Raw genomic sequence first — 24,577 nt, 5'->3', positions numbered from 1 at the left:
CTACTGCCATCACCATGCCATACAGTAGCTGTAGCAGAGGAAAATTGGGGATGTGCCAAGTAAATGCCTCAAACCAGTACCAATTAGGTTTACACACGTACTTTCACATAATTGTTTTGGAATCGTTCACAAATTAAATAAATAACTACATTTTTTAACTATGTTGAGTTCTTTTCTAGATGTATGGAACTGATATATTGATCATGGTCCAAACATAAGACATGTTTAATGTTGCTAAATCTTTCCCATGGGCAAAGGCGTGATATTCTATTTAATTTGTTTAAACCTTTCTCAAAGTCTGCTGTAAGGAAGTGTATGAATCTCAGGTCTGAGTGGTTGCTCTAGATATTGCTGAACAGGAAATGTTAGGGAGACAGAAAGACAAGCTGAAACACATTCTCTCATCGGATCTACATTTGCACTGCTTCCTATACTGCACCCAGCTCTCCTCTGTCCCAGACACGTAACACACTGCCTCTCTACTGCCTCAGACACTTCATACACTGCCTCTATGCTGTACCCAATACTGCACTGTCCTTAGCACTGCGTAGCCTGTCTGTAATCTGCATCCAGCTCTGCAGTCTGCGCTGCCCTAGAACATTGTATGCTGCCTCTAGACTGCACTCAGCTCTACATTTTGTCCAACCCTTTTGAATGCTATGTGCCACTGCCCTAATTCCTAAATCATCATCCTGGACTGTGTTTTTTTTAAATCTTTTGTTTTTTTATGGAATGGAGATAAGGCAGAACACTGCTGCTCGGGACACTGACACAATGCAGTAAGGATCCACAGGTAAGACAAAGTTCATGTTTCTATTGGGTATTTTGTATGATGATGATTATTATTATTATTAATTATTATTATTATTATTATTATTCCACTAGGAACAAGATTAGTTTTCAGAGTGATTTGTGTTTTGGTATTAAACTAACGTCAGTGGTTCCTCAGTGTAAAATGAATGTCCCATTTTCAGGTTACGTGAATGATAGAAAGATGTAAATTTACCAATTTTTTAAAATTTTTTACGAAGGGCAATTAGAGATAATTTAAATAACAAAAAGTTATTTGAGTCTTCCAGATTACATTAATTAAAAATATCTTCACGCAGAATTCCTCCTTCCCTAAATGTATTACTAAATCTATATTCATATACAGCTTAATTGTCTATGCCTACCAACAGAGTGACAATAGGGAGAATACAATGTATTTATCAATCATCATTTCCATATACTGTGCCATATATTAGCTGTGACTGCACTGTGACAGTGTAGTGCAGGAAATAGCCACCTGAGTCTGTTATCTTTACAAGCCAGCTTCTCTCTGCATGTAATAAACTTTGGCTGGAGGGTGTGGGGTGCATTACTAATGTCACACAGGAACCCCCCACTCTTCCTGTGCTCCACAAACACATGGAAAACAGGAAGGAGCAGGACGGAGAGTACAACAGGAGAGATGAATCAGGAAAGAAGTGTTTAAAGAACTCATCTGGCTGCAGGTTCAGCAAACACAGCTATTTCACAGATGTAACTGCTTTATTTAATGACATCTAGTTATTCTTTAGTGCTTTGTTTACCAAGTCTTACTACTTGAAGAACGTTTCATAGTATACAACTAGAGTGTACCCTTTTGGATTGTTCTGATTTATTGAGGTGCATTCTGGGAAGTTGCCATTGGTTGTTCTGTTTTTGGCCTATTTAGGTCATTGTCTTGGAAAACACTGTGTATACCGTGCCTCAGACATATAATAACACTCTTGATTTGACTGTATTTGATGACAGACAAAAAGGCCCGTTGTTGTGGTTTAGATTCCAAATTTATGCATGGACCCGTTTCCCAAGCATATGCCAAATTTCCTTTTGTGTCGTATAGAGTTTGCTTTTGTGGGTGCAGTATGAGTATAGTCTTATATCTCAGCGTTATTAATGTACGTCAATCAGTCAGTCTTATTTTTGAGTGCTATAGCTAAGTATTGCTAATATTGGTATAGAGGCTTTGTCTCTGATGTGATTTATCATTATGGCTGTACTTTGGGTGTCTCCTAACTTCACAATATATGACTCACCTGATTCCAAGTTGCCAGATTACAAAAGTTTCTTCTGCTTCCTCTACGCCCTGTTCCCCAACCTCCCGTTCCGGATAATTGCAGCTTGGCTGGAAATATTTCTTTACATTAACACATAACATTCAATAAGAACTATGTGATGGTCTCTGGAGTGGGTAGTACAATGATTACACCTGTAAGTGACCTTCTATGACCTCACTGCTGTCATTGCATGGTTAATCTTATCCTGACTGCTGCATAATGTCTAGTAACTGAAAGACACACAGGTGACATATAGGAATAGAGAGATGAATGGAATTTCTCAGTGTCGGTAAGAGCTGTTGGATCATGTTACCTGACTCTTGTGTGTCTTACTTTTACCCCCCCCCCCCCTCCTGAATTTTAAATATGTCAGATATGTACACAGGTCTCTTCTCGCACTGAACTGGGAATTATTATAGTGTATAAAGCAGAAAGTCTAGGGCAGAGCTAGGCCCTGTCACTAATGATCTCTTTTACTCCTGATGCTCTCAGGGAAGAAGTATACAGTCAGGATGGAAACTGCTGCATCTCTGGAGAAGGAATGTGTGCTAGTGGAACATGAGTTTGAATACATAACAAAAGAAGGGAGCGTTATCTCCATAAAACCACATGAGAGGTATATACTCCTGAAGAGAACTAATGAGCACTGGTGGCACGTCTGCCAAGATAACAAGACAAAACCTTTTTATATTCCAGCAAAATATGTAAAAGTCCTGTCGTCCTCTAGCCGGAGCTCCAATGGAACTGAGATTTTTCAGGCGTGCTCTGAGGATGTGATAGAACAAGCACCCTGTACTCAATATAGCTACACGTTCCTGCCAGTAGACCCACAACCCAGTGCAGGTATGCCTTCATTGTTGTCAAGTGGTGGCAGTGATGCAGTATTGTCCCGTGTACAGAAGGCTGGCACTGACAGCAAGCAGGCCAATTCCGCCATTGAATTGCTATCAGGTGACATGCAGCAATTAAGTGTTGTACGTTCCAGGCCATCTCACTCTATGTTGGACTTATCAGTGGTCAATGGGAATGCAGCAGCTGAAGCAGGACAAGTAATTTCACAGGGTAAAACTGATGGTGGACGTACATTGGGGCCACTGAGAACATTCCACAATTCCAAAAAAATCTTGGACCCCCAAAAACGCATTAGCTTCATGAGCCCTCCGCACTTGAAAACCACCATAAGGCCCACCCAGTCTCTTAATGATCTACAGGCCATCAAGTCTGAGCCACCTGCATCATTCAGCCGACAGCTAGAAGGTACAAACATACCAGAAATCCAGTTCCATGTAGAGGAGCTACTCATCCAACAGATCAATATGGCTGGAATGGGTGGCGTTACATCTCCAGAAAAGGTACTTTTAAATGAACGATATGTTTGTATAAATGACTGTTGCTGAAATGTGCCTATTGTGGACATGACACAGATCTCCCTAACTAACATCAGTAACCAATATTACATAACATTTTTCAGACTAGTTTAAGCTTTTCTTGAGGCGGCATTGGGGGATGCGCTACATATACCCCTTTCACACCAAAACACCCAGGCCAACCTGGGTTATTGAACACAATTTCAAGCTGTGTCACAGTGACTTGAAACCCCATTCACACAGCAGGCTGGACCCTCTGTCAGCTCTTAAAGATGACATCATCTCCAAGTGACAGTATATATCTATAGTACATATCAATATATACACTATGCAAATATGCATTTTTCTAAGATTGTGTAATTAGACTGGGCAGAGTTCAGCTGGGATGCGGTTATGATACCGCCGAGCATGTCGACACTGTGATCCCGCTCAGTCTAAATGCCGCCAGCCGCGATGCCAACCCACAGGTCCTATTCCCACTCGTGTGAGTTCACGACACCCATGGAGTGGGAATAGAACCTGCGGCAAGCGCAGCGAGCCACCGTGCCTGCAAGGGGCTTTGTTGCACTCACCCCCCCTCCCAGCATTCTGTGGTCGAGATCCCGGTGCCTGTATGCTGAACGCCGGGATCCCGTCTGCCAGTCTTCCCTACCCAACCCTTCCAGCTGGCTGCAGGGACTGATTGGACGAGATCCCTCTGCATCTGGTTATAACCCTTCGTTAGGTATAGCGAAAAGTAGTGAAACTGGCTCTTCAGACTTCATAACTATACCCAAAATAACCAGTTATGTAAGCTGGAGGTGGATGACTCCTCTCAGTTCTATTAGTTGGGGTTTTTATTGAAGAAAACATATTTTGGAATTGTATTCCCTTTGATTAGAATTACATATAGTGTCTCCAGTGGACAAACTGATATAACTATAACTGAGTGGGAATATTTTATAAATAACAAGATCATTACCCAAGTCTCAATCTATACCATTGTCCTATTATTTACCCTATTATTTATGCTGACTGTGTTTTAATTACGATACCTATAATTACTGACTCATACTCTATCTGGAACCTGTTTGCTATATTTATCATTCTTCCATATTACATTCAGTACATTTTAGCATTTTTTTAAGAGTTAGCTTTTAATTTGTACTGAAGTGAATAGAAATAATTCCACAAAAAACTGTTTAATAATAAAACTAGTAATAATATAGCACCGTTATAGGATGGAACAGGAATATTCAGTAAGGATTGCAAAATTTGCGAATCGCAATCTGGCCAATTATCGAACGACTGCGCATGCACAGCGTTCGCATTGCACGAGTAATAATAGTGACAGAAAATGCGTACATATCGTGAACGCCATGCAGACGCTGTTTGACTGACAGGAAGCCAGCGTTTCTGGGCGGAAACCTGATGTTTTCTGGGTGCATCTGAAAAAACGCAGGCTTGCCCAGGTGTTTTTAAGGAGGGTCTCTGACATCAGCGATGTCCACTTCCAGCCTCTTGAGCCGCAAGAATTGTGGATGACCTTGCCTGGCACAGATAGGAAAATCTTTCATGTTCCGGTAATTGCGTATGGTTTTGCCATCAGCCCGCATATTGCGATGCATTCGCAATTTTAGCAGAATCTGCAATCCTTCCTGAATAAGGTCCATTGCCCCTTATTTTTCCTACGTTCTAGTCTGTGTGTGCGTTATATGCTGTGACACATTTACAGTGATTTGCAGTCACACTGCTGATATCAGTAGCGTCTGTAACACAGTTGCGCAGCGATGGCTGTGCATGCAATGCCTGAACCTAGCAGTATAGTGATAAAGGAAGCTATGACTATACTGTAAAAATCATTTCTGGGATTTTATCATATGCACTGTCCCGGCAGCAGTCTTCTGGCAAATTGCCCCAATATAACTTCTCTAGTAGTTGTGATTAGTAAAACTGTTCACTCACAAATATGTCCCTTATTCTTCGGTCTATGCCATCAAAAAACACTGGAAAGTCCCAAAAACAATTTTCATGATCTTATGCTCATGGGTAGATCACATATTTCTTATTAGGTTGGGCACAAAATCTCAACAGTCAGAAGACTGACAGCGGAATTCCAACGGGCAGAATCCCGACTGATTCCAGGTAAGTATTTTACCCTAACCCCAGCCCACCCCTGCCGCAGATTAACCCTAACCTCCCTCTCCCGCAACTGATTAGATCCCTCTTAGGGGGAATGTGATAGAAGCCCATAGGTTTGTATAGGGTAACGCCACATAAAGATGGCGTTACCCACCTCATCTATGCGGCCAGACCGCTGAAAATTAAATTTTGGGAGGTTTGACTGCATGTTTATCGTTGCGGCATCCCACCCTAAATTAGCTCAGAGACACAGGTGTATACTCTGAGGGCCACAAGATGTCAGAGGGAAAACATTTCCCATCATTGCTCTGGTCTAGTTCTGAAAAAACCCCAGTGGTGACTACTGAAGTATAATATGGAACTTCTCAGGAATACCAATAATATTTCATCCTTATGGAATTTATGGGACTAATCAGCATTAATTTACCGGCTGCACATAAAACGTGACCAGTTTTACAGGCTCATGAATGTATTGTATCATGTTACAGCAATTGAGAGAACTATCTGGGGTGGTTATCAGCATATGGGACAGGCACGTGGATGTAATGATGCAGTTTTATAGATAACGTGTGATCTGTATGGACACTGCCAGGTGTGAATAGAATAGAGACAGTGCTGATAATCCGTCCCTATAAAAAAACATTTAAAGTCAGGTTATATTTTATACAATAAATGATCTGAGCACACGCTTCCATTTCACCTGAGAAGTTTATCTCTGACGTACTGTATTATGGTTTTGGTCAGTCCCTTGTCATTGCTGCCTTACAAATAGAAGCGTTGGTTTCCTTCCTCCCAGAAACCATTGTCTTGTTTCTAGCAGCTGTCAGCATCAGTCATTTCCCTTCTGAAGAGAAAATACATTGATTTTGAGGAGAGTTCCTGCAATTCTTCGGCAAACACAGGATACAGGGGAGCAGGCTCTTCTCTTAGCACATAGAAGCTAGCTATTTATATAATTCTACCAAATCCTTGCTCACTAACAGAGCCGGCCCTAACCAATATGATGCCCTAGGCAAGATTATGGCTGGTGCCCCCTCGCACCACCGCTAGTTCTGCCTCTGACCCTGCACCCCTTTCCCAGCACCATCACCCCCCACCCATAGCAGTCCTTTTTTTTTTTTCTACCCCCTGTAATTTAAATAAGAACAGTGTGCACACGGCGCACAGCCCAAAAAGGTATGTGTTTTTGCTGGCAAGAGGAATGGCCACACAATAGTACCCCCAATTCAAATTATGCCTCACAGTAGTGCAACTTTATTCACAATTTATCATACGATAGTGTCCCTTATTCACATTACATCACACAGTAGTACCAATTTACCTTATATACGTTACTTCTCATAGTAGTGCCCCTCATTCATATAACATCATACTGAATTGCTCCTTATTCACATTACACCACACCACACCATATTGCTCTTTATTCTCATTACCCCGCACCATATTGCTCCTTATTCACATTACACCACACCATATTGCTCTTTATTCACATTAGACCACACAGTAGTGCCCCTCATTCACATATCATACTGAATTGCTCCTTATTCACATTACACCACACCATATTGCTCTTTATTCTCATTACACCACACCATATTGCTCCTTATTCACATTACACCACACCATATTGCTCTTTATTCACATTAGACCACACAGTAGTGCCCTTTCTATACATTACACCACACAGTAGTGCCTTTCAATACGTTACACCACACAGTAGAGCACCTTATACACATTATGCCACACATTGGTAATGCATTTATACACATAATACCACACAGTAATGCCCCTTACACATATAACACACATTATTAATGTCCTTATAAACATAATGCGCCTTACACATTATGCCAACCCTTATTAATGCCCTTATACACATAATGATACACAAAGTGCCCCTTACACATATGTTACACATTATTAATGCCCTTATACACATAATGACACATATAGTTCCTGGCGTGAGTCAACTGGCAGCTCTGCTAACGTCGGGTGCCTATTTATTTATGAAAATGCATCTTGCATTGCTATGTGGCTAGGATGTATAAGCAGCTTCAGCTGATTAAAATGATATGCGGCATGCCTATATACTGTGTGCGACTGTGGCTGTATCTGCATACAAAATGCTACACACAGAATATAGGGATGCCGCATATCATTTTAATCAGCAGAAGCTGCTTGTGCCCCTAGGCATACAAGATGCCCTAGGCAATTGCCTATGCCTTGGGCCGGCTCTGCCCACTAACATCTGATGCAGCCACAGGCTGCCAACCACTGGAAAGGAGCATCAATTCTAACTAATTGACAGATTGTAGAAGTGTGTTCGCTGGAAGTAGGGCCTCGGCGCCTCGCCCTATGTTTTATGGGAAGCCTATTTACCACCACTAGCCTTCTGCTGTTATATCAGAAACTTAAATAGTAAATGCTTTTTTATTCTTACAATAAATCATTTTTTTTCCAGTCACCAATATTGTTGAAATATTTTTTTAATTTCCATTTCAAATGTAAATATTATTATTATTATTATTATTATTATTATTATTATTACTACGCTCTGAAAAAGTGGGTGTAAGCTTGTGGAGGGGCATGACTATGAAGCAAGATAATAGCGCTTAAAAGATGATTTTTCATTCCGTTTTATCAACAATTTGTTGCCGAGGTAGCAGCTCAGAAAACAAGCTATCCTAGTGAGGAGTTTGGCAGTAAAGTGATGGCTATAGTTATCAGTAACAGCTATTGACACAGCAGATGTACATACAGAATATGCGTTGTATGGTATTAGAGGAGAATGGAGACTACCAGGGATAATGGGGCTGATGTATCAAAAATGTGATAAGTTTTTACATTTTTTTAGTCACTTATCGTGTGTTTTTCGATTTTTTTTTCTTCGAAGTATGTATATATTTTTTTAATCAGAAATGTGATTGCGATAAAAGCCCAAAAATTTGATAATTATTGCTCTACTTTTCGGTCATTTTGTCGCATTTCGAAAAAATTTAATGAAATGTGCATACTCTGTTTCAGAGCCGGACATGCACAGAGAGTTCCATGGTGGCATTCAGCACATACTGTACCTGACTTAGCAGTAAAGAATAGCTAGTTTACTATGGGGACACTTCTTAGAAAACTGAAAGAGGAGGGAACTTTTACAAAGACAATTCGATTATTCTAATGACTGTTCTAAACATGTTACTAAGATAAAATTCCACAATTCCAAAATAAACAGGCGGCACTCCTCGGTTTTTTTTCAATAAAGCAAAGCTGTTACAACAGCATATGTGACTATATATATATATATATATATATATATATATATATATATATATAAAAAGAGATTTTTTTATACTGTATGTATATAATATAAATGTCAAGCAAACAACATATAGAAAATATTAGTACATTTTTAGACTAGTTCAATATATATATAAGTATAAATTAGATAAAGGGAGATATATTTAGCATATTCTTTTTGTAAAAAAAGTAACTTTAGAGGTGGATCTACAAGAACAATCATGGCCTATTGCTAAACTCCAAAGGGGGATACCAAAAGAGAATGGTAATAGACTCTCCTATGTTGGGGCACTCGTGTGTATAACTAAGTATTACCCATGTTGTATTGAATAAGATCATAAAACTTAACTTTTATTCTAAATAAAAATAAAATTGGTGTGTCTAACTCATAATTCTAAAAGGCGAAATATTCACAAACTTTACATACAAACATAAAACAAAACATAATTAAAATTGTACAGGTTTGATCATTTGTAATGGGCCTCAGACCCTCATCAGGTATATATTAAATGTAAATGGTTGTCTGCAAGGTGATAGAGATAGACAAGGCCTTAGGGTATATTTCAGGGTTCTGCTGTTCCGTATCTGCTATCGCATCGAATATGGAATGTGAGACCCCTTCTCACAGCAGCCAATGTGAAAATAAGAATAGTACCAAGGTATGTAAGGTGTGCCAGCCGGCCCTACTTTTGGCTGATGACAATATGTCAGCGCAACCAATGAATAACAGACCGGGACCCCTAAACCTTAGTATTGAAAATAAGGTTGGTGATTGATAATGGAAAGGAGGTTTCCACGAGTAGTAATATTATCTATATTTCACCTAGCTATATGTGCATAGGTTATATCAATATACTTATTCCTAATAGCATACGAGCAGGTTATAGCCTACCAAGAAATAATCTTTAAACCAAACCTTAAAAATGTAGTTAATTCTCTATAAAACCTTTGGTCAGAGTGACTAACCGCAGCCGCAGTCAATGCGGCCGCAGTCAATAACTTTGTATTCTATTTTTCTCTCAGGGAGCACCACCCACTTTTTCATAGAATAATCTTGCAGTTATATGTATAAATCAATATTGGGTTGTATAACACACAATACTAATAGCATTTCTTTAAGATCTGTGCGGTAAGTCCACAAACTTCCCCTTATTCCTATTGCTAAACTCGCCAGTAAAAGCTGTCAAAAAAAGATATGAAAAGTTACAGTCTATTTTCACGATAATCCAATGATACATAGGTGTGCGCAGGGGGGGTGCCTGGTGCGCACAGGCACCCCCTAATGTCTGGCACTCTGATCTCACATGCCTGATGTAGCGATCGCCGAGCAAGCTGATTACTGTCCCCTCTGCGCTGCACCCTGTCAGGACTGTATTACTGACCGGACGCCTGGGTTAATCAAGGGTGCCACTGACACCGGCTTTCAAACTTCCAGCTCCACCTCCATGTACAAAAACAGTATGATGTGACGTGATTATGCCATACTGCTCGCACACCCACCCATCACACCCGTCACACACCCACCTCTCTCCTTCTATGCTATGCCAACGCCAGCCACTGATGAGGATCAGCATGCAGCCAGTGTTCCTCTTAGGAAGACAAATTCAATACTGGCAGATGGTCGGCAGCAACATTGACACGTCACTCGTTTTTCCAGCAGCAGCAGCAGCAATACCAGTCTGCGACTGTCAGTTTAGTTACTGACTTGTAAGTAAGCTGCTGCAGCTTGCAGGGGAAAGAGAGGGGCAGCCAGACCAGGCTGAGGAGGAGCAGTGTAATTGCAGTGAGTGCCATCAGGGGTGTTTGTTTGGTGCACACCACAACATCTGACAATGTATCTGCTTTATTAGGATTGGTACAAGGGTGGATATTTTATATTGCGTTGGCCATCAATAGATGGTTCTAGACACGCCCAAAAGGCGGTGCTAGACACACCCCTCCGACGGTGCACCCTCTAATAAAATGTGCTGCGCACGCCTATGCAATGATACATAAGGTTCCCATTAATTTTCAATAGAAGTTAGAAAAAAAGTCGAAAAGTATAATTTAGCGAAAGAAATCCCGATAAATAAAATCGAAAAACGTACATACAGTACATTCAGACGATGCTTAAAGAATGAAAAAGTATAGAAAACGGAAGTTTATCTCTCTTTTTTTTTAATGCAAATAACTGTTGATACATCATGCCCCTATAGGCACAAAGTGGCTAATGGGGACAAAGATAGGGCCTGACCATAGCCCTATTGGGATTGATGGGGGCACCGGCCTGCAGCTTTAGTTAAGTAGTCCCAATACTTAAATCACAGTGAAACTGCATAGTTTTCAGGAAAAAGGTGCTTCATAAATTCCGGCGCCGGGATCCCAACCGCTGGTATGCCAGCAGCGGAGTGAGAGCAAAAGAGCCCCTTGCGGGCTCGCTGAACTAGCCACGCTGCGGGCACGGTGGCGCGCTATGCGGTCCACGCTATTTATTCTCCCTCCAGGGGTGTCGTGGACACCCCGAGAGGGAAAATAGTTGTCAGTAAGCCGGCTGTCGGGATTCCGGCGCTGGTATGCTGAGCGCCGGGATCCCGACAGCCGGCATATCGAATGCCTTCCGTCATGGCCACCGTCAGCCACACGGTGGCTTTTATTTACCAGTGATTTGCAATAACCTTTTTATTACCCCCTACCCAACATCAATTGATACAAAAATACATACCCTGGATCAATTTCATTTAAAATTATTGCAATCCAGAGTAAAAAAAAAAAAGATATAGACAGCAGAGTAAAAACTGCTAGCTAGTTGATTGGTTGAGCAGTGTGAAGTTAGACTTGACTGCTGATTGTGCTTGTAGTCAGGGTAATGTCCTGCAAATAGTTATAATAGGCGTACCATGTTATTTAAAGTAGAAATAGGGTGTAACTTAAATACTGTATTGTGTGTGGTAAATGTGTAATGTACGTGGAGGAGAGTGTGTGGTAAATGTGTAATATACATGGGGATAGTGCGTGGTGAATGTGTAATATACATGGGGATAGTGCGTGGTGAATGTGTAATATACAGTGCTGTGCAATAGTTTTAGGCAGGTGTGGAAAAAAATGCTGCAAAGTAAGAATGCTTTAAAAAATAGAAGTGTTAATTGTTTATTTTTATCTATTAATAAAATGCAAAAAGTTGATGAACAGAAGAGAAATTATATTGAAATCAATATTTGGTGTGACCCTTTGCCTTCAAGATAGCATCAATTCTTCTAGGTACACTTGCACACAATTTTTGAAGGAACTCGGCAGGCACTTGGAGAACTAACCATATATCTTCTGTGGATGTAGACCGGCTCAAATCCTTCTGTCTCTTCATGTAATCCCAGACAGACTCGATGATGTTGAGATCAGGGCTCTGTGTTGGCCATCTCATCACTTCCAGGACTCCTTGTTCTTTATGCTGAAGATAGTTCATAATGACTTTGGCTGTATGCTTGGGGTCATTGTCCTGCTGCAGAATAAATTTGGAACCAATCAGATGCCTCCCTGATGGTATTGCACGATGGATAAGTACCTGCCTGTATTCCTCAGCATTGAGGACATTATTAATCCTGACCAAATCCCCAACTGTATTTGCTGAAATGCAGCCCCAAACTCGCAAGGAACCTCCTCCATGCTTCACTGCTGCCTGCAGTCACTCATTAGTGCACTGCTCTCCAGTCCTTCAGCAAACAAACTGCTTTGTGTTACAGCCAAATATTTAAAATTTTGACTCATCAGTCCAGAGCACCTGCTGCCATTTTTTTGCACCCCAAATCCTATGTTTCCATGGGTATCCGGTCTCTAGGTCAACCACACTTAGGTCGACAATGTCTAGGTCAACCACCATAGGTCGTCAGTAAGTATGTCGACATGGTTTCTAGGTCGACAGGGACTCTAGGTCGACATGTTCTAGGTTGACATGACAAAAGGTCGACATGAGTTTTTCACTTGATCCACGTGGACTACAATTGGGAACGGTAACCTGTGCCGAGCGCAGCGGTAGCGGAGCAAGGCACCTTGCCCGAAGCATGGCGGGCGAAGCGAGCCATGCGAGGGGACACGGTGCACTAATTGGGGTTCCCGGTCCCTGTACAGAGAAAACGACACAAAAAAGTGGAAAAACTCATGTCGACCTTCTGTCATGTCGACCTAGTACATGTCGACATAGAAACCATGTCAACCTACTTACTGTCGACCAATAGTGGTCGACCTAGACATTGTCGACCTTACATACTACACCCGTTTCCATGCATAGTTGAGTCACTTGGCCTTGTTTCCGCGTTGAAGGAATGGCTTTTTGGCCACAATTCTTCCATGAAGACCACTTCTGCCCAGACTTCTTCGAAGAGTAGATTAGTGTACCTGGACCCCTTTCTATGAATTTTGAGCTGATGGCACTGCTGGACATCTTCCGATTTTGAAGGGAAGTAAGCACGATGTGTCTTTCATCTGATGCACTAGGTTTCTTTGGCAAACCACTGCGTCTATGGCCCTCAGTGTTGCCCGCTTCTTTGTGCTTCTTCAAAAGAGCTTGAACAGCACATCTTGAAACTGCGGTCTACTTTGAAATCTTTGCCTGAGAGAGACCTTGCTGATGCAGTATAACTACGTTGTGACTTGTTGCTATGCTTATTATTGCCATGGTGTATGACCTGTGACATAAAACGTTCTAAAACCTCACCTTTGTAGCAGAGTTTGGCTGTTCCTCACCCAGTGTAAGCCTCCTACACAGCTGTTTCTGTTTCAGTTAATGACTGTGGGGCTAATTCAGACCTGTTCGCTAGCGAGTGATTTTTGCACTGCTGCATCAGATAGTCACCGCCCACAGGGGAGTGTATTTTAGCTGTGCAAGTGTGCGAACGCATGTGTAGCAGAGCTGTACAAACGGATTTTGTGCAGTCTCTGAGTATCCCAGGACTTACTCAGCCGCTGCGAACACTTCAGCCTGTCCGGGACCAGAATTGATGTCAGGAACCCTCCCTGCGGTGATCCGCTTTGTACCTGTGCGACGCGCTTTTGCATTGCGCTGCATGCGCAGTTTAGACCTGATCGCCCACTGTACAAAAACGCAGCCTAGCGATCAGGTCTGAATTACCCCCTGTGTTTCAACTTACATATAAAAATGATGATCATTATCACCTGTATGGTATGATTGGTTAACCATACACCTGACTATGGGTGTAATTCAGACCTGACCGCTCGCTAGCATTTTTTGCAGCGCTGCGATCAGGTCAGAACTGCACATGCATATGCACCGCAATGCGCAGGTGCGTCGCACGGGTACAAAGCTGTTCGCCGCTCAGCGATGGGTTTGTGCGAAGGATCCCTTCGCACAGGCGATCGCAAGGAGATTGACAGGAAGAAGGCGTTTGTGGGTGGCAACTGACAGTTTTCAGGGCGTGGTTGGAAAAACGCAGGCGTGTCCATGCATTTTCAGGGAGGGTTCCTGATGTCAATTCCGGTCCCAGACAGGCTGATGTGATCACAGCGGCTGAGTAAATCCTGAGCTACTCAGAGACTGCACAAGATCTTTTCGTACAGCTCTGCTACACATGCGTTCGCACACTTGCAAAAACTAAAATACACTCCCCCTGTAGGCGGTGACTGTCTGATCACAGCAGTGCAAAAATCGCCTGCTAGCGACCAGGTCTGAATTAGGCCCTATAATCCTTCAAAATCTCTTAATTTGTGCAAGTTTACCTAGTAGAATTGATGCTGTTTTGAAGGCAAAGGGTGGTCGCACCAAATATTGATTTGATTTAGATTTCTCTTTTGTTCATCAACTTTGCATTTTGTTAATTGATAAAAATAAACTATTAACACTTCTATTTTTGAAAGCAGCATTTTTTCCACACCTGCCTAAAGTTTTTGCACAGCATTGTTCATGGAGGAGAGAGCGTAGTAAGTGTAATATATGTGGAGGAGAGTGCGTGGTAAATATGTAATATACGTGGAGGAGAGTGTGTGGTAAATGTGTAATATACGTGAAGGAGACTGTGTGGTAAATGTTTATTATATGTGAAGTAGAGTGTGTGGTAAATGTTTAATATACGTGAAGGAGAGTGTGTGGTAAATGTTTAATATACGTGCAGTAGAGTGTGTGGTAAATTTAAATTCGAGGGACAGCCTTAGTGTATAGGATTAGAGAGAATTTAAAACAGCCTTCTTTCAGGGGTTCCCCGGCCAGAGCACACTGACATCACTCCCTCTTATGCAGCAGCAGAACCAGACAGCCAGAATGTGAGCAACAGCAGTATCAGATGTCATGAACTATCGACGGAGCTTCCCAACCAGAGGAGAAATAGGAGTGTGGAGATAGCTGCAAGTGACACAGGGTGGGATCACTGTGGTGTCTGAGTCCTGTGTAACTTGATATCTAATGAGGGTCTAGACACACACACACACACACACACACACACACACACACACACACACACACACACACACACACACACACACACACAGTGAGTCCTCCTGAGTCCTATCCCAGTGTGTAAGTAGTACAGAGGCTGCTGCTATTTTTGCATGTGACAAGATAAATTATAAATTCGATTTTTCTATGTGTATTTTAAGGTTGTTTAAGTTGCCTTTTGTTCCACTACAAGAACATTTTATAAAATAGTTGTCTTTCAATTAGGTGGAGCTATAAACAGTACCCAGGCATTATTAAACTATTAGTTTAAATCTAATATATACCATTGGGCTAAATTTAATATACACACTCCTATTTCTCCTCTGGGCTAAATTTAATATACACAATCCATACATCCCAACATGACCCATTCCTGTAGGGATAAAATGCTCTCTAGCTGGACTTCCATCTTAAGTTATGATTGCAATCACCTGTGTTGTGTTTAAACATCCTTATTATCAATGAAATAGTTCAACACAGGTGACTACAATCATATATTAAGTCCTTGAAAGAGCATTTTGTCCCTCCTGGAATGGTACATGTTGGGAGGTATGCACAATATTATATACCCCCATCCCTCTTCCACTGGGGCCCCCCTGTCTAAAGTGCCCCGGGCACCCCCAAGACTTAATCCGGCCCTGAAAGTACAGGGTGTAACGTATAAAGGGGAGCAGGGTAGAGGCATGACAATTAAAAGGAGGCAGGGCAGCCGTGATCGCATCATCGTAGTCATGCCCCTGCTAAATAATGCCAAGATTACTGCCATTATACAGCAGGTGGAGTGGCTACGAAGACACGATTCAGCAAGAATCGCGTCATCAGACTGCCCAGACTTTACTTGTTTAGTGGGTGGCCGAGCAGGGGAACAAGTTGATATTGGGTGACTTTCCCGTTCTTCTGGGGTCTGGGAGGGACACCTGATTTTTGAGAAGCCTCTCGCCCATTCCGGGCAAGTAGGCAACTATGATGTAAGTACAAAGGTCATATGGGCATACATTTAATTAACAGGAATTATTGTGGTAATAAGAAATTAAGGATCTCCCACTAGAGTGCCCTAATTTTTCCATTGGCTCACATTACAGAAGGACATGGGCGGACACAAAGAGGGAGGGGGTAGCAGATTTGAAGCATGCAGAGGCTAGAGAGTTGTGCGGGGGGGGATCTGCATACGCAATGCTTCATTACAGTGTTATCCAGGAAAAGACGGTAACCTAGCACTTTGTACGCAGATAGAGCTGCAGTTGCACACAGAATATACAGTAGGCATGCAGCACATCATTTTAATCAGCGAGTCTGCTTGTGCGTCTTATTCACACAGCATTGCGAATAAGACACATTTTTTGGGAAAATGCACAAAAAGAAGCCCACGCATTAGTAAATGCAATCACAACTAGGCCCGACTAGAAGGGTAATTTAACGTAATTACAGCAACGATGAAGGAGGACACATCTGTACTATACAGTAGGTCTTGTGCAGATGCATGCTGATGGTGATGACAACTGCTTTCACAAGCAGATGGATGGGGGAAGTGCAGCGGCATGGATGCAAGCAACACCAAATACAGTCAGAAATCCGCATTATTTGTGAAGGGGATGCAATTTTGACCATTTTACATGCAAAATCTAAATCAGAATTAAACATAATGTGGGGGAATGCAATTGACGGCGACTTGTTCGACCAGCCACTGGCCGCAACCCCATAAGCGTTTAAACACTACAGCAATGACAATTCACCCCATTCGCCGGCAATCAAATTCCCTCCAGTGTTTCTATAATTGTGCTGTTATTATAGTTAAAAAAAACATAGAGTGGAAATCCACTAATTCTTTAATCTCGGGAATTGGATAGTAAAACTATATAGGTATATCCAAGGTTAAATTAAATAGCTATAATTCTGCACTTTTAGAATAATTGGTAAATTTCTGCTCCAGATTCCTTCTGTGTAAATGTAGTCTTGTTAGTAGACTGTATCTAACAAGACTAGTGTTAAACAGAAGAAATCTGGAGAAGACATTTAGCAATTATTCTAATAGCTCTATCTTTATTGTTGGATCAATTATAGGATTATTTATATATATTATCTTATTTTTATTGTGTCCATATTGACCAGTATTGTATGTTTTATGTGAACTATTATTTAGTACAATTTAAACCCTTTGAGCCAGTATGTCTTTTCTTAATGGGAAGTAGATTTACGGATATAGATACAGTATATACATATATATATATATGTATGTATACACACACACACACACACACACACACACACACACACACACACACACACACACACACACACTGTATTGTGCACGTCTAGCTAGCAGTGGTTTGTTTTTTTATTCAGTTATTATAGTTGCCACAGGGTGGAGCTGTTTAGCAATATCTGTGTATGCTATAGTCTGAATGGCCAGGTCTAATAAGTGAAAAAGTGTTGTGAAAGTATAATTATCCTGTCACAGTGGAAACCAACCCAAGCTGATCAGCGCAGGGCTGCTACCTAAATGGGAAGGGTTACTGCAAAAAAAGCACACCTTCCAGATACTACAAGCCAGTGGCGTGCGGTGAGGGAAGTGACTGGTGAGGCACTGGCTTCGCCTCTCCCCCCGAAAGAAAGAAAAAAAAGCATAGGGTTCCCCTTGTTTTATAAAGACCAGCACAAGGCTGAACCAGCTAGGGGGAGTAATGCCATAGCAGGGAGGCACTCAGTGTGGGGTCCCCCTGCCATAACATTACACCCCCCCCCCAAACCAGTCAGCCCAGGGTTGGAATTCCTCAGGAAGTGGGGGCCCCAAAAATTTAAGGGGGGTCCCCCCTCCTGAGCAACAACCAGCACTGGGCTGAAAGCCCAGTTCTGTGCCCCGCACCCCTGGTGGCGGTGGGTGCGGGGTTCATTGCATACTAATATTGTTCTTTACAGTTGGCCTACAGGTCCCAGCAAGCCTGCCCAAGCATGTTGGCACTTGGAGAACCACAAGTGCCAGCATGCCCGGACATTAAGGGCCCGCTGGCACCCGTAGTCCGCCTGTAAAGAAAATATTAAACTAAAAACACAACACCTAATGTTTTAGTATTTTATTGTGCAGGACCTTCACCTGGGGGAGGCGGCCTTTAAGCTCTTTTGCATGGCCACCCCTACTCCAGGACTTCCGTCGTCTTCACCTGGAGGGCGGCGGCCTTTAAGCTCTTCTGCATGGCCGCCGCCTCCCCAGGGCTTCCGGCGTGTTCGTTCTTCGGGAGCTCTTGATTGCTCCCTCCCCGCCGCCGGACTGGCCGCCGCTACCTCGCTGCTGGCTTATATAAGCCAGTTGAGGGGGCGGGGCGATGACGCGGCGATCCGTGATTGGCTCACGGCGGCCATCTTGAATTTCAAAAATTACGCTGAGGCGCCATTTCTGAAATTGGAAGCCGCTCTCCGCTGCCGAACTCTGCAAAGTGGCTGGCAGGGGCTGGATCCTCTCGGATCCAGGTCTGCTGCCAGCCACCCTTTCCACGCCGGGTCCCGCCGATACGATGCCCGCTGCGTCGCACCGCCGATTGTGCCCGCTGGCCAGCGGATCAGTGGATCCGCTGGCCCAATCACAACTGGGGGACTGACAGGGGCATGCATTCACGTGGGCTGAATGCACGCCCCTGTCATTGAGGCACCTGTAGTGGTGCCGCTTCCCCATACATTTTCAATGGGCTTTTACAGCCCATTGCTGCGCCCTGCCCCGTGCCCACCCCCCGCTGCCCGGACTTTAATGGTAGCAGCGGGAGGCACCTCTCCCGCTGCCTCCCAGCCCTAAGATGAATGGATTTTTCAATTTCTGGGGGAAAAGGGGTAATGGTAAAAATAATAAAAGAAGATATTTATAACAGACTCTGCCTCCCCTGACTGCACGTCCCTGCTAGTACAAGCCCTGCTCCGAGAAGTGTCTCTTCCCGATCTTCAGGTGCTTCTCACAGGATCCAGAGTAAATGGACAAGGATATCTAAAGCCCCATAAACACTAGACGAGAAAGTAAAAGATCTCGCTCAGAAGGGCCGATCTGAGCGAGATCTTTTACAATCTCGTCAAGTGTGTACACTCAATGATGTTAACGATGCGCTCTTCCGTGCATCGTTAACGACCCCCTCCCTCATCTGAACATGTGCAGACGAAGGAAGTCTTTGTTAACACCAGCCATGCTGCAGATGCAGCATGGGTGCCGTTCCCCCCGCCCCCTTCCCGCCGTAACTCCCTTCCCTGCTGGCATCAGCAAGTCAGTATGCACTTGCCGATGCCGGCACCCCGCCGCCGCCAATATCGGCGTCGGTGGGGGCTCGGCTAGTGTGTACTGGGCTTAACACTCCTGTCCCATATGTGTATAATATGCAGAGCCGGCCCTAACCAATATGATGCCCTAGGCAAGATTTTGGCTGGTGCCCCCTAGCACCACCGCTAGTTTCGCCTCTGACCCTGCAACCCTTTCCCAGCACCATCACCCCCCACCATTAGCAGTCCTTTTTTTTTTTTTTTTTTCTACCCCCTGTAATTTAAATAAGAACAGTGTACACACTGGGTGCACAGCCCAAAAAGGTATGTGTTTTTGCTGGCAAGCGGCATGCCCACACAATAGTAAACCTAATTCAAATTATGCCTCACAGTAGTGCAACTTTATTCACAATTTATCATGTGATAGTGTCCCTTATTCTCATTACATCACACAGTAGTACCACTTTACCTTATATACGTTACTCCTCACAGTAGTGCCCCTCATTCACATAACATCATACTGAATTGTTCCTTATTCACATTACACCACACCATATTGCTCTTTATTCTCATTACACATCACCATATTGCTCCTTATTCACATTACACCACACCATATTGCTCTTTATACACATTAGACCACACAGTAGTGCCCTTTCTATACGTTATGCCACACAGAAGAGCACCTTATACACATAATGCCACACATTGGTAATGCATTTATACACATATTACCACCCAGGAATGCCCCTTACACATATGACACACATTACTAATGTCCTTATAAACATAATGCGCCTTACACATTATGCCAACCCTTATTAATGCCCTTATACACATAATTTCCCTTACACATATGCTGCACATTGTTAATGCACTTATACACATAATGACACACATAGTGCCCCTTACACATTTGCCACACATTATTTGTGCCCTTATACACATAATGACAGTTGACTGGCGTGAGTCAACTGGCAGCTCTGCTAACGTCGGGTGCCTATTTTTTATGAAAATGCATTTTATTTGCATTGCTATGTGGCTAGGATGCACAAGCAGCTTCTGCTGATTAAAATGATATGCGGCATGCCTATATACTGTGTGAGACTGTGGCTGTAACTGCATACGAAATGCTACACACAGAATATAGGCATGCCGCATATCATTTTAATCAGCAGAATCTGCTTGTGCCCCTAGGCATACCAGATGCCCTAGGCAATTGCCTAGTTTGCCTATACCTAGGGCCGGCTCTGATAATATGTGTAAATAAAACACATACACATATTTTAAAATTATGCTTAATTGTATGTGCATAAACACCTGTGAGGAAGTGTATCTATTGCACCTGCTTATAGGACAGGTACAAATACATGCTGATGATGACATCTCACAAACTGGGTGTATAGTCCGCCCATGCAGATCCAAATGCATCTCAAGAGGCTTACAACTCTAAAATATGCATTGAAATGTGCTACGTTTTTGGATATTATACTAACTTTGTGCTCGCCTTGTATGTGAATATACAGGACAGATAGTGTGTCCAGCCAGAAACTGCTAAATCCGCTTAACTGTGCACAAATTATTCTGACAGGGACCCAAAGAACAAAGCATGGTTGACCATAACATGTGTATAACGTATATGTCCATATAGGAGGGAGAACTTACAGAGGACTGTATGTAGAATAAGAGTAAAAGGAATCTTTTCCAAGCATAAAGTTATTAATATTGGATGTGTCCAATAACTAGAGGATTTCATCAAGAGCTGATCTGTTGCCCATGATTATACCAACTGTACTGTATTATTTGTCTGTGACGTTCCACTGCCCACCGCAGAAGACAGGAGCACTGTACAGATGTGTCCCATATGCCACTGATTCATGTAAAGAGGAGGCTACATGTGTTTTCAGAGTGTTTTAGGGAATTTTGGTTTTAAGTAAATATTGGACTGTCTTCCTTAATGACAGAGTCCAGGAAAAAAGTTTTTATACTCTGGTAATACCTGTAACAGGTACTTAGGCAAGTTCCTGCAGATCATGTGAACTAAAGCAGTTTTAGGGTCCCACAGTTGTACACAGTTCTATTTTGCCAATGAATCTTGCGTGTGCGCGCGTTTCATCGCCAAGTGCATACATCTATGGGTGAATCAGAAATGTACTGTAGCAAATCAGTCTCTTCAGAATGGTGTAACAGTGAGTGACCTCAGTTTTTATGCTGTTTTAGTTTAGGTCTTTGTTTTGTTTGCCCTACTTGAAGTTACTACCTGAAATATAATAATATGGGGCAGATGTACTATAACGGCATTTATGATGCCGCTATAGTTAACTTCCTTCTCCTCTTACCAATCGAATCAGGAAGCAATAACGGAGAGATGTATTAACATCTCGGCCCCCAGGGTGGTGTCTCCCTCTGGCAATCCCTGCCAGACCCACAGCACATCAGCCTAATGCTGATACGCTGTGTCTTACCTCCTGGCAAACTCCACTGCACATGTGTGAGATCAAGCAAGCATCCTGAGATCTTGTGCACAGCTGAGACCCCACAGGTAATCCTACTGATATGTGGAAAATGATAAGCCACAAAAGTGCGCATACAATTGACGGCAAAATCATTAAATGTTTGCAGATTACCATTATCTGCTTTCATACATAATGAGGTGCAATGTAAGTGTCAAAAGAGCTAGTTATACATTTGTCTGACCTGACATCAGCTCCTGCCCCGATCAGCCTGTTCTCATCGCACTGTAGGAGTAAGTCCTGGGTTGTGCAGAGACTGCACATAGTGGATTTTTGCATACCTCCCAACTGTCCCGATTTTGGCGGGACAGTCCCGTTTTTCACGGTCTGTCCCGTTGTCCCACCCGTGGGTCGCAGTGTCCCGCGAGTGGGGGGGGGGGGGGGGGGGGGCAGTTGGGAGATCCCTCCCTGTCACTCACTGCTCTGAGGAGAGCAGCGGTGAATAGACGCTGTGCGTATGTGCACAGCATCTATTCCTGGCAGAGAGGGACAGGGGGCATGGCCAGCAGCTCTCACAGCGCTGTCCATGCCCCCATAATGACGAAAACGGGGGCGTGGCTTGTGATCGTGGTACTTGCCGCGAGGTCACGCCCCTTTTCGGTAGGCCACGCCCCATAACTTTCCAGTCAAGCAAAGTTGGGAGGTATGTTTTTGCAGCTCGGCGTACACATAGGATCGCACACTTGCATGGCGAATTTACACTCACCCTGGGGGCGGTCACTATCTGATCGCAGGACAGTGAAGTTAGCAGCCCAGTGATCAGGTCTGAATCACCCCTTTGTCCCTTCTGGAATGGGTCATGTTGGGAGGCATGGAAATGTTATATTTATTTTCCATTATATCTTCTGCAGCATAGTTGCAGCAACAGCCAAAGGGAAGAAACTGTTTCTATTCATTTCTATCCACAATCATTCATTTCTCAATGGCCTGAGGGGAGAATTGTCTCCAGGTGTGTTCTACCTGTGCTGTGCATGAAAGCTAAAAATAGCTTTTGCTGCCATAGAAACTAGGGTAGAGTATAAAACATGTTGCAAGATGCATGTAGCGATGAATGATAAGCTCACCGATATGGTTTTATTTTGTTATATTTACATGTAACACTTTTGTAGCTGTTGCATTTCCTGCCCTCTTCCAGAGCTGGATAAAGTTCAGTACATAATGTCAGACAGGGACTCTGAGGGACAGGTGCATATTGTCAATGAGTGGAATCAAGCGTCTGCACAGGTTATACAGGTGTAGTATGGTATGCCGACAGCCGGGCTCCCGGCGGCCAGCATACCGGCGCCGGAATCCCGACCGCTGGCATACTGACAGCTGGGCAAGCGCAAATGAGCCCCCTGCAGGCTTGCTGCGCTCGCCACACTGCGGGCACAGTGCGTGCTATCTATTCTCCCTCCAGGGGGGTCGGTATGCCGGGTGTCGGGATTCCGGCGCCGGCATACTGTGCGCCGGGATCCCAGCAGCCGGCAAACTGAAGACCACCTGGTTATACCACTTTCACATCGCAATGTCGAGTCCCACCCGGGAATTGGAAACGGATCCTTCCCGGGCGGGACACGGCTTTGGACCCTACACACCGCCATCCCAACCCAGCAATATGCTGGGCCAGTTTCCACCCGGGGGTGGGGATGGAGCCGGCATCGGGGGCGGGTGCAGATGTGGTGCTGGGAGATGACATCATCTCCGCGCCGCCTCTCCCTATGCAGTGAACAGGTCCTGGGTCGCATCGTCCCGGCAACCCATTTACACAGCACCTGACCCGGTATCTAACCCGGGAATAACCCTTCTTTATTCCCGGGTTGAATTACCGGGCCAGGCGACTCGGGAATTTGTCCATGGCACAGCGACCAGTGTCGACCCGGCAATATACTGGGTCGATACCGGGTTATTTTTGCGGTGTGAAAGGAGTATTATAGACAAATGAGCATAATGTCCTTTGTCAATACTGTGTCTTGTAAGCAGAGAAAGTATCATAAAATGACCATGATTACTAGACTATAGTATCATTATATAGGACAAAATACGTTATATATTTATATGAACACTGATGCACAAGAACAAGTTACTGTATTTTGTAGCAATAAGATATTAATTGCATTATTCACTTTATTATTGTCTTTTATTCATATTGCATCAACCAATCCATGGCTTACTTAAGAACTGATATAGGAAAGCCATACATTTTTTCTGTAAGTGCATACTTCCAGTGGCATAGCTAGAGGCTTGGAGGCACTGACATATCTATAATGGGTGAAGTGTGTGTTTGGTGCACACAGGCCGCTGAGTCCAGGCAGGGCCCACACCGCACACGCTGCACCCATTTTTTTGAATACTCACCCCTCCGGAGTCCCATGAATCCGCATACAAGTTCTGGGCATGTGAAGTACAAAAATCACTGGGAAAATGGACACTGATCCATTTTCCTAGAGATCTGCACATACACCGTAGAGTTTGAGCCTTCCACTCAGACTCTCAGCGTTCCCGGAAGAGAGGAGTGGGCCAGAACGGAGGAGGCTGGATACGGGCCTCCTCCTCTCTTAAAGCACCCCT

General features: G+C 43.5%; 1 protein-coding gene across 2 annotated transcripts in view; it reads left to right on the top strand.

The window, feature by feature from the left end:
• The first annotated feature begins 433 nt into the window (after window positions 1-433).
• The window catches only part of ARHGAP27 (Rho GTPase activating protein 27), a 156,640-nt gene continuing 132,496 nt past the window's right edge, over window positions 434-24,577 (top strand). For both annotated transcript variants that reach the window (XM_063958876.1, XM_063958875.1), the window contains exons 1-2: window positions 434-793; window positions 2,577-3,436. In XM_063958876.1, the coding sequence (XP_063814946.1) occupies window positions 2,597-3,436 (840 nt within the window). In that variant the 5' untranslated portion in view covers window positions 434-793; window positions 2,577-2,596. The remainder of the gene's footprint in view (window positions 794-2,576; window positions 3,437-24,577) is intronic.

The sequence above is a fragment of the Pseudophryne corroboree genome, chromosome 3 (genome assembly GCF_028390025.1).
Source record: "Pseudophryne corroboree isolate aPseCor3 chromosome 3, aPseCor3.hap2, whole genome shotgun sequence".
Lineage (NCBI taxonomy): Eukaryota > Metazoa > Chordata > Amphibia > Anura > Myobatrachidae > Pseudophryne > Pseudophryne corroboree.
The sequence above is the reverse complement of the archived record's forward strand: the minus strand, read 5'-3'. Positions and strand labels throughout refer to the sequence as shown.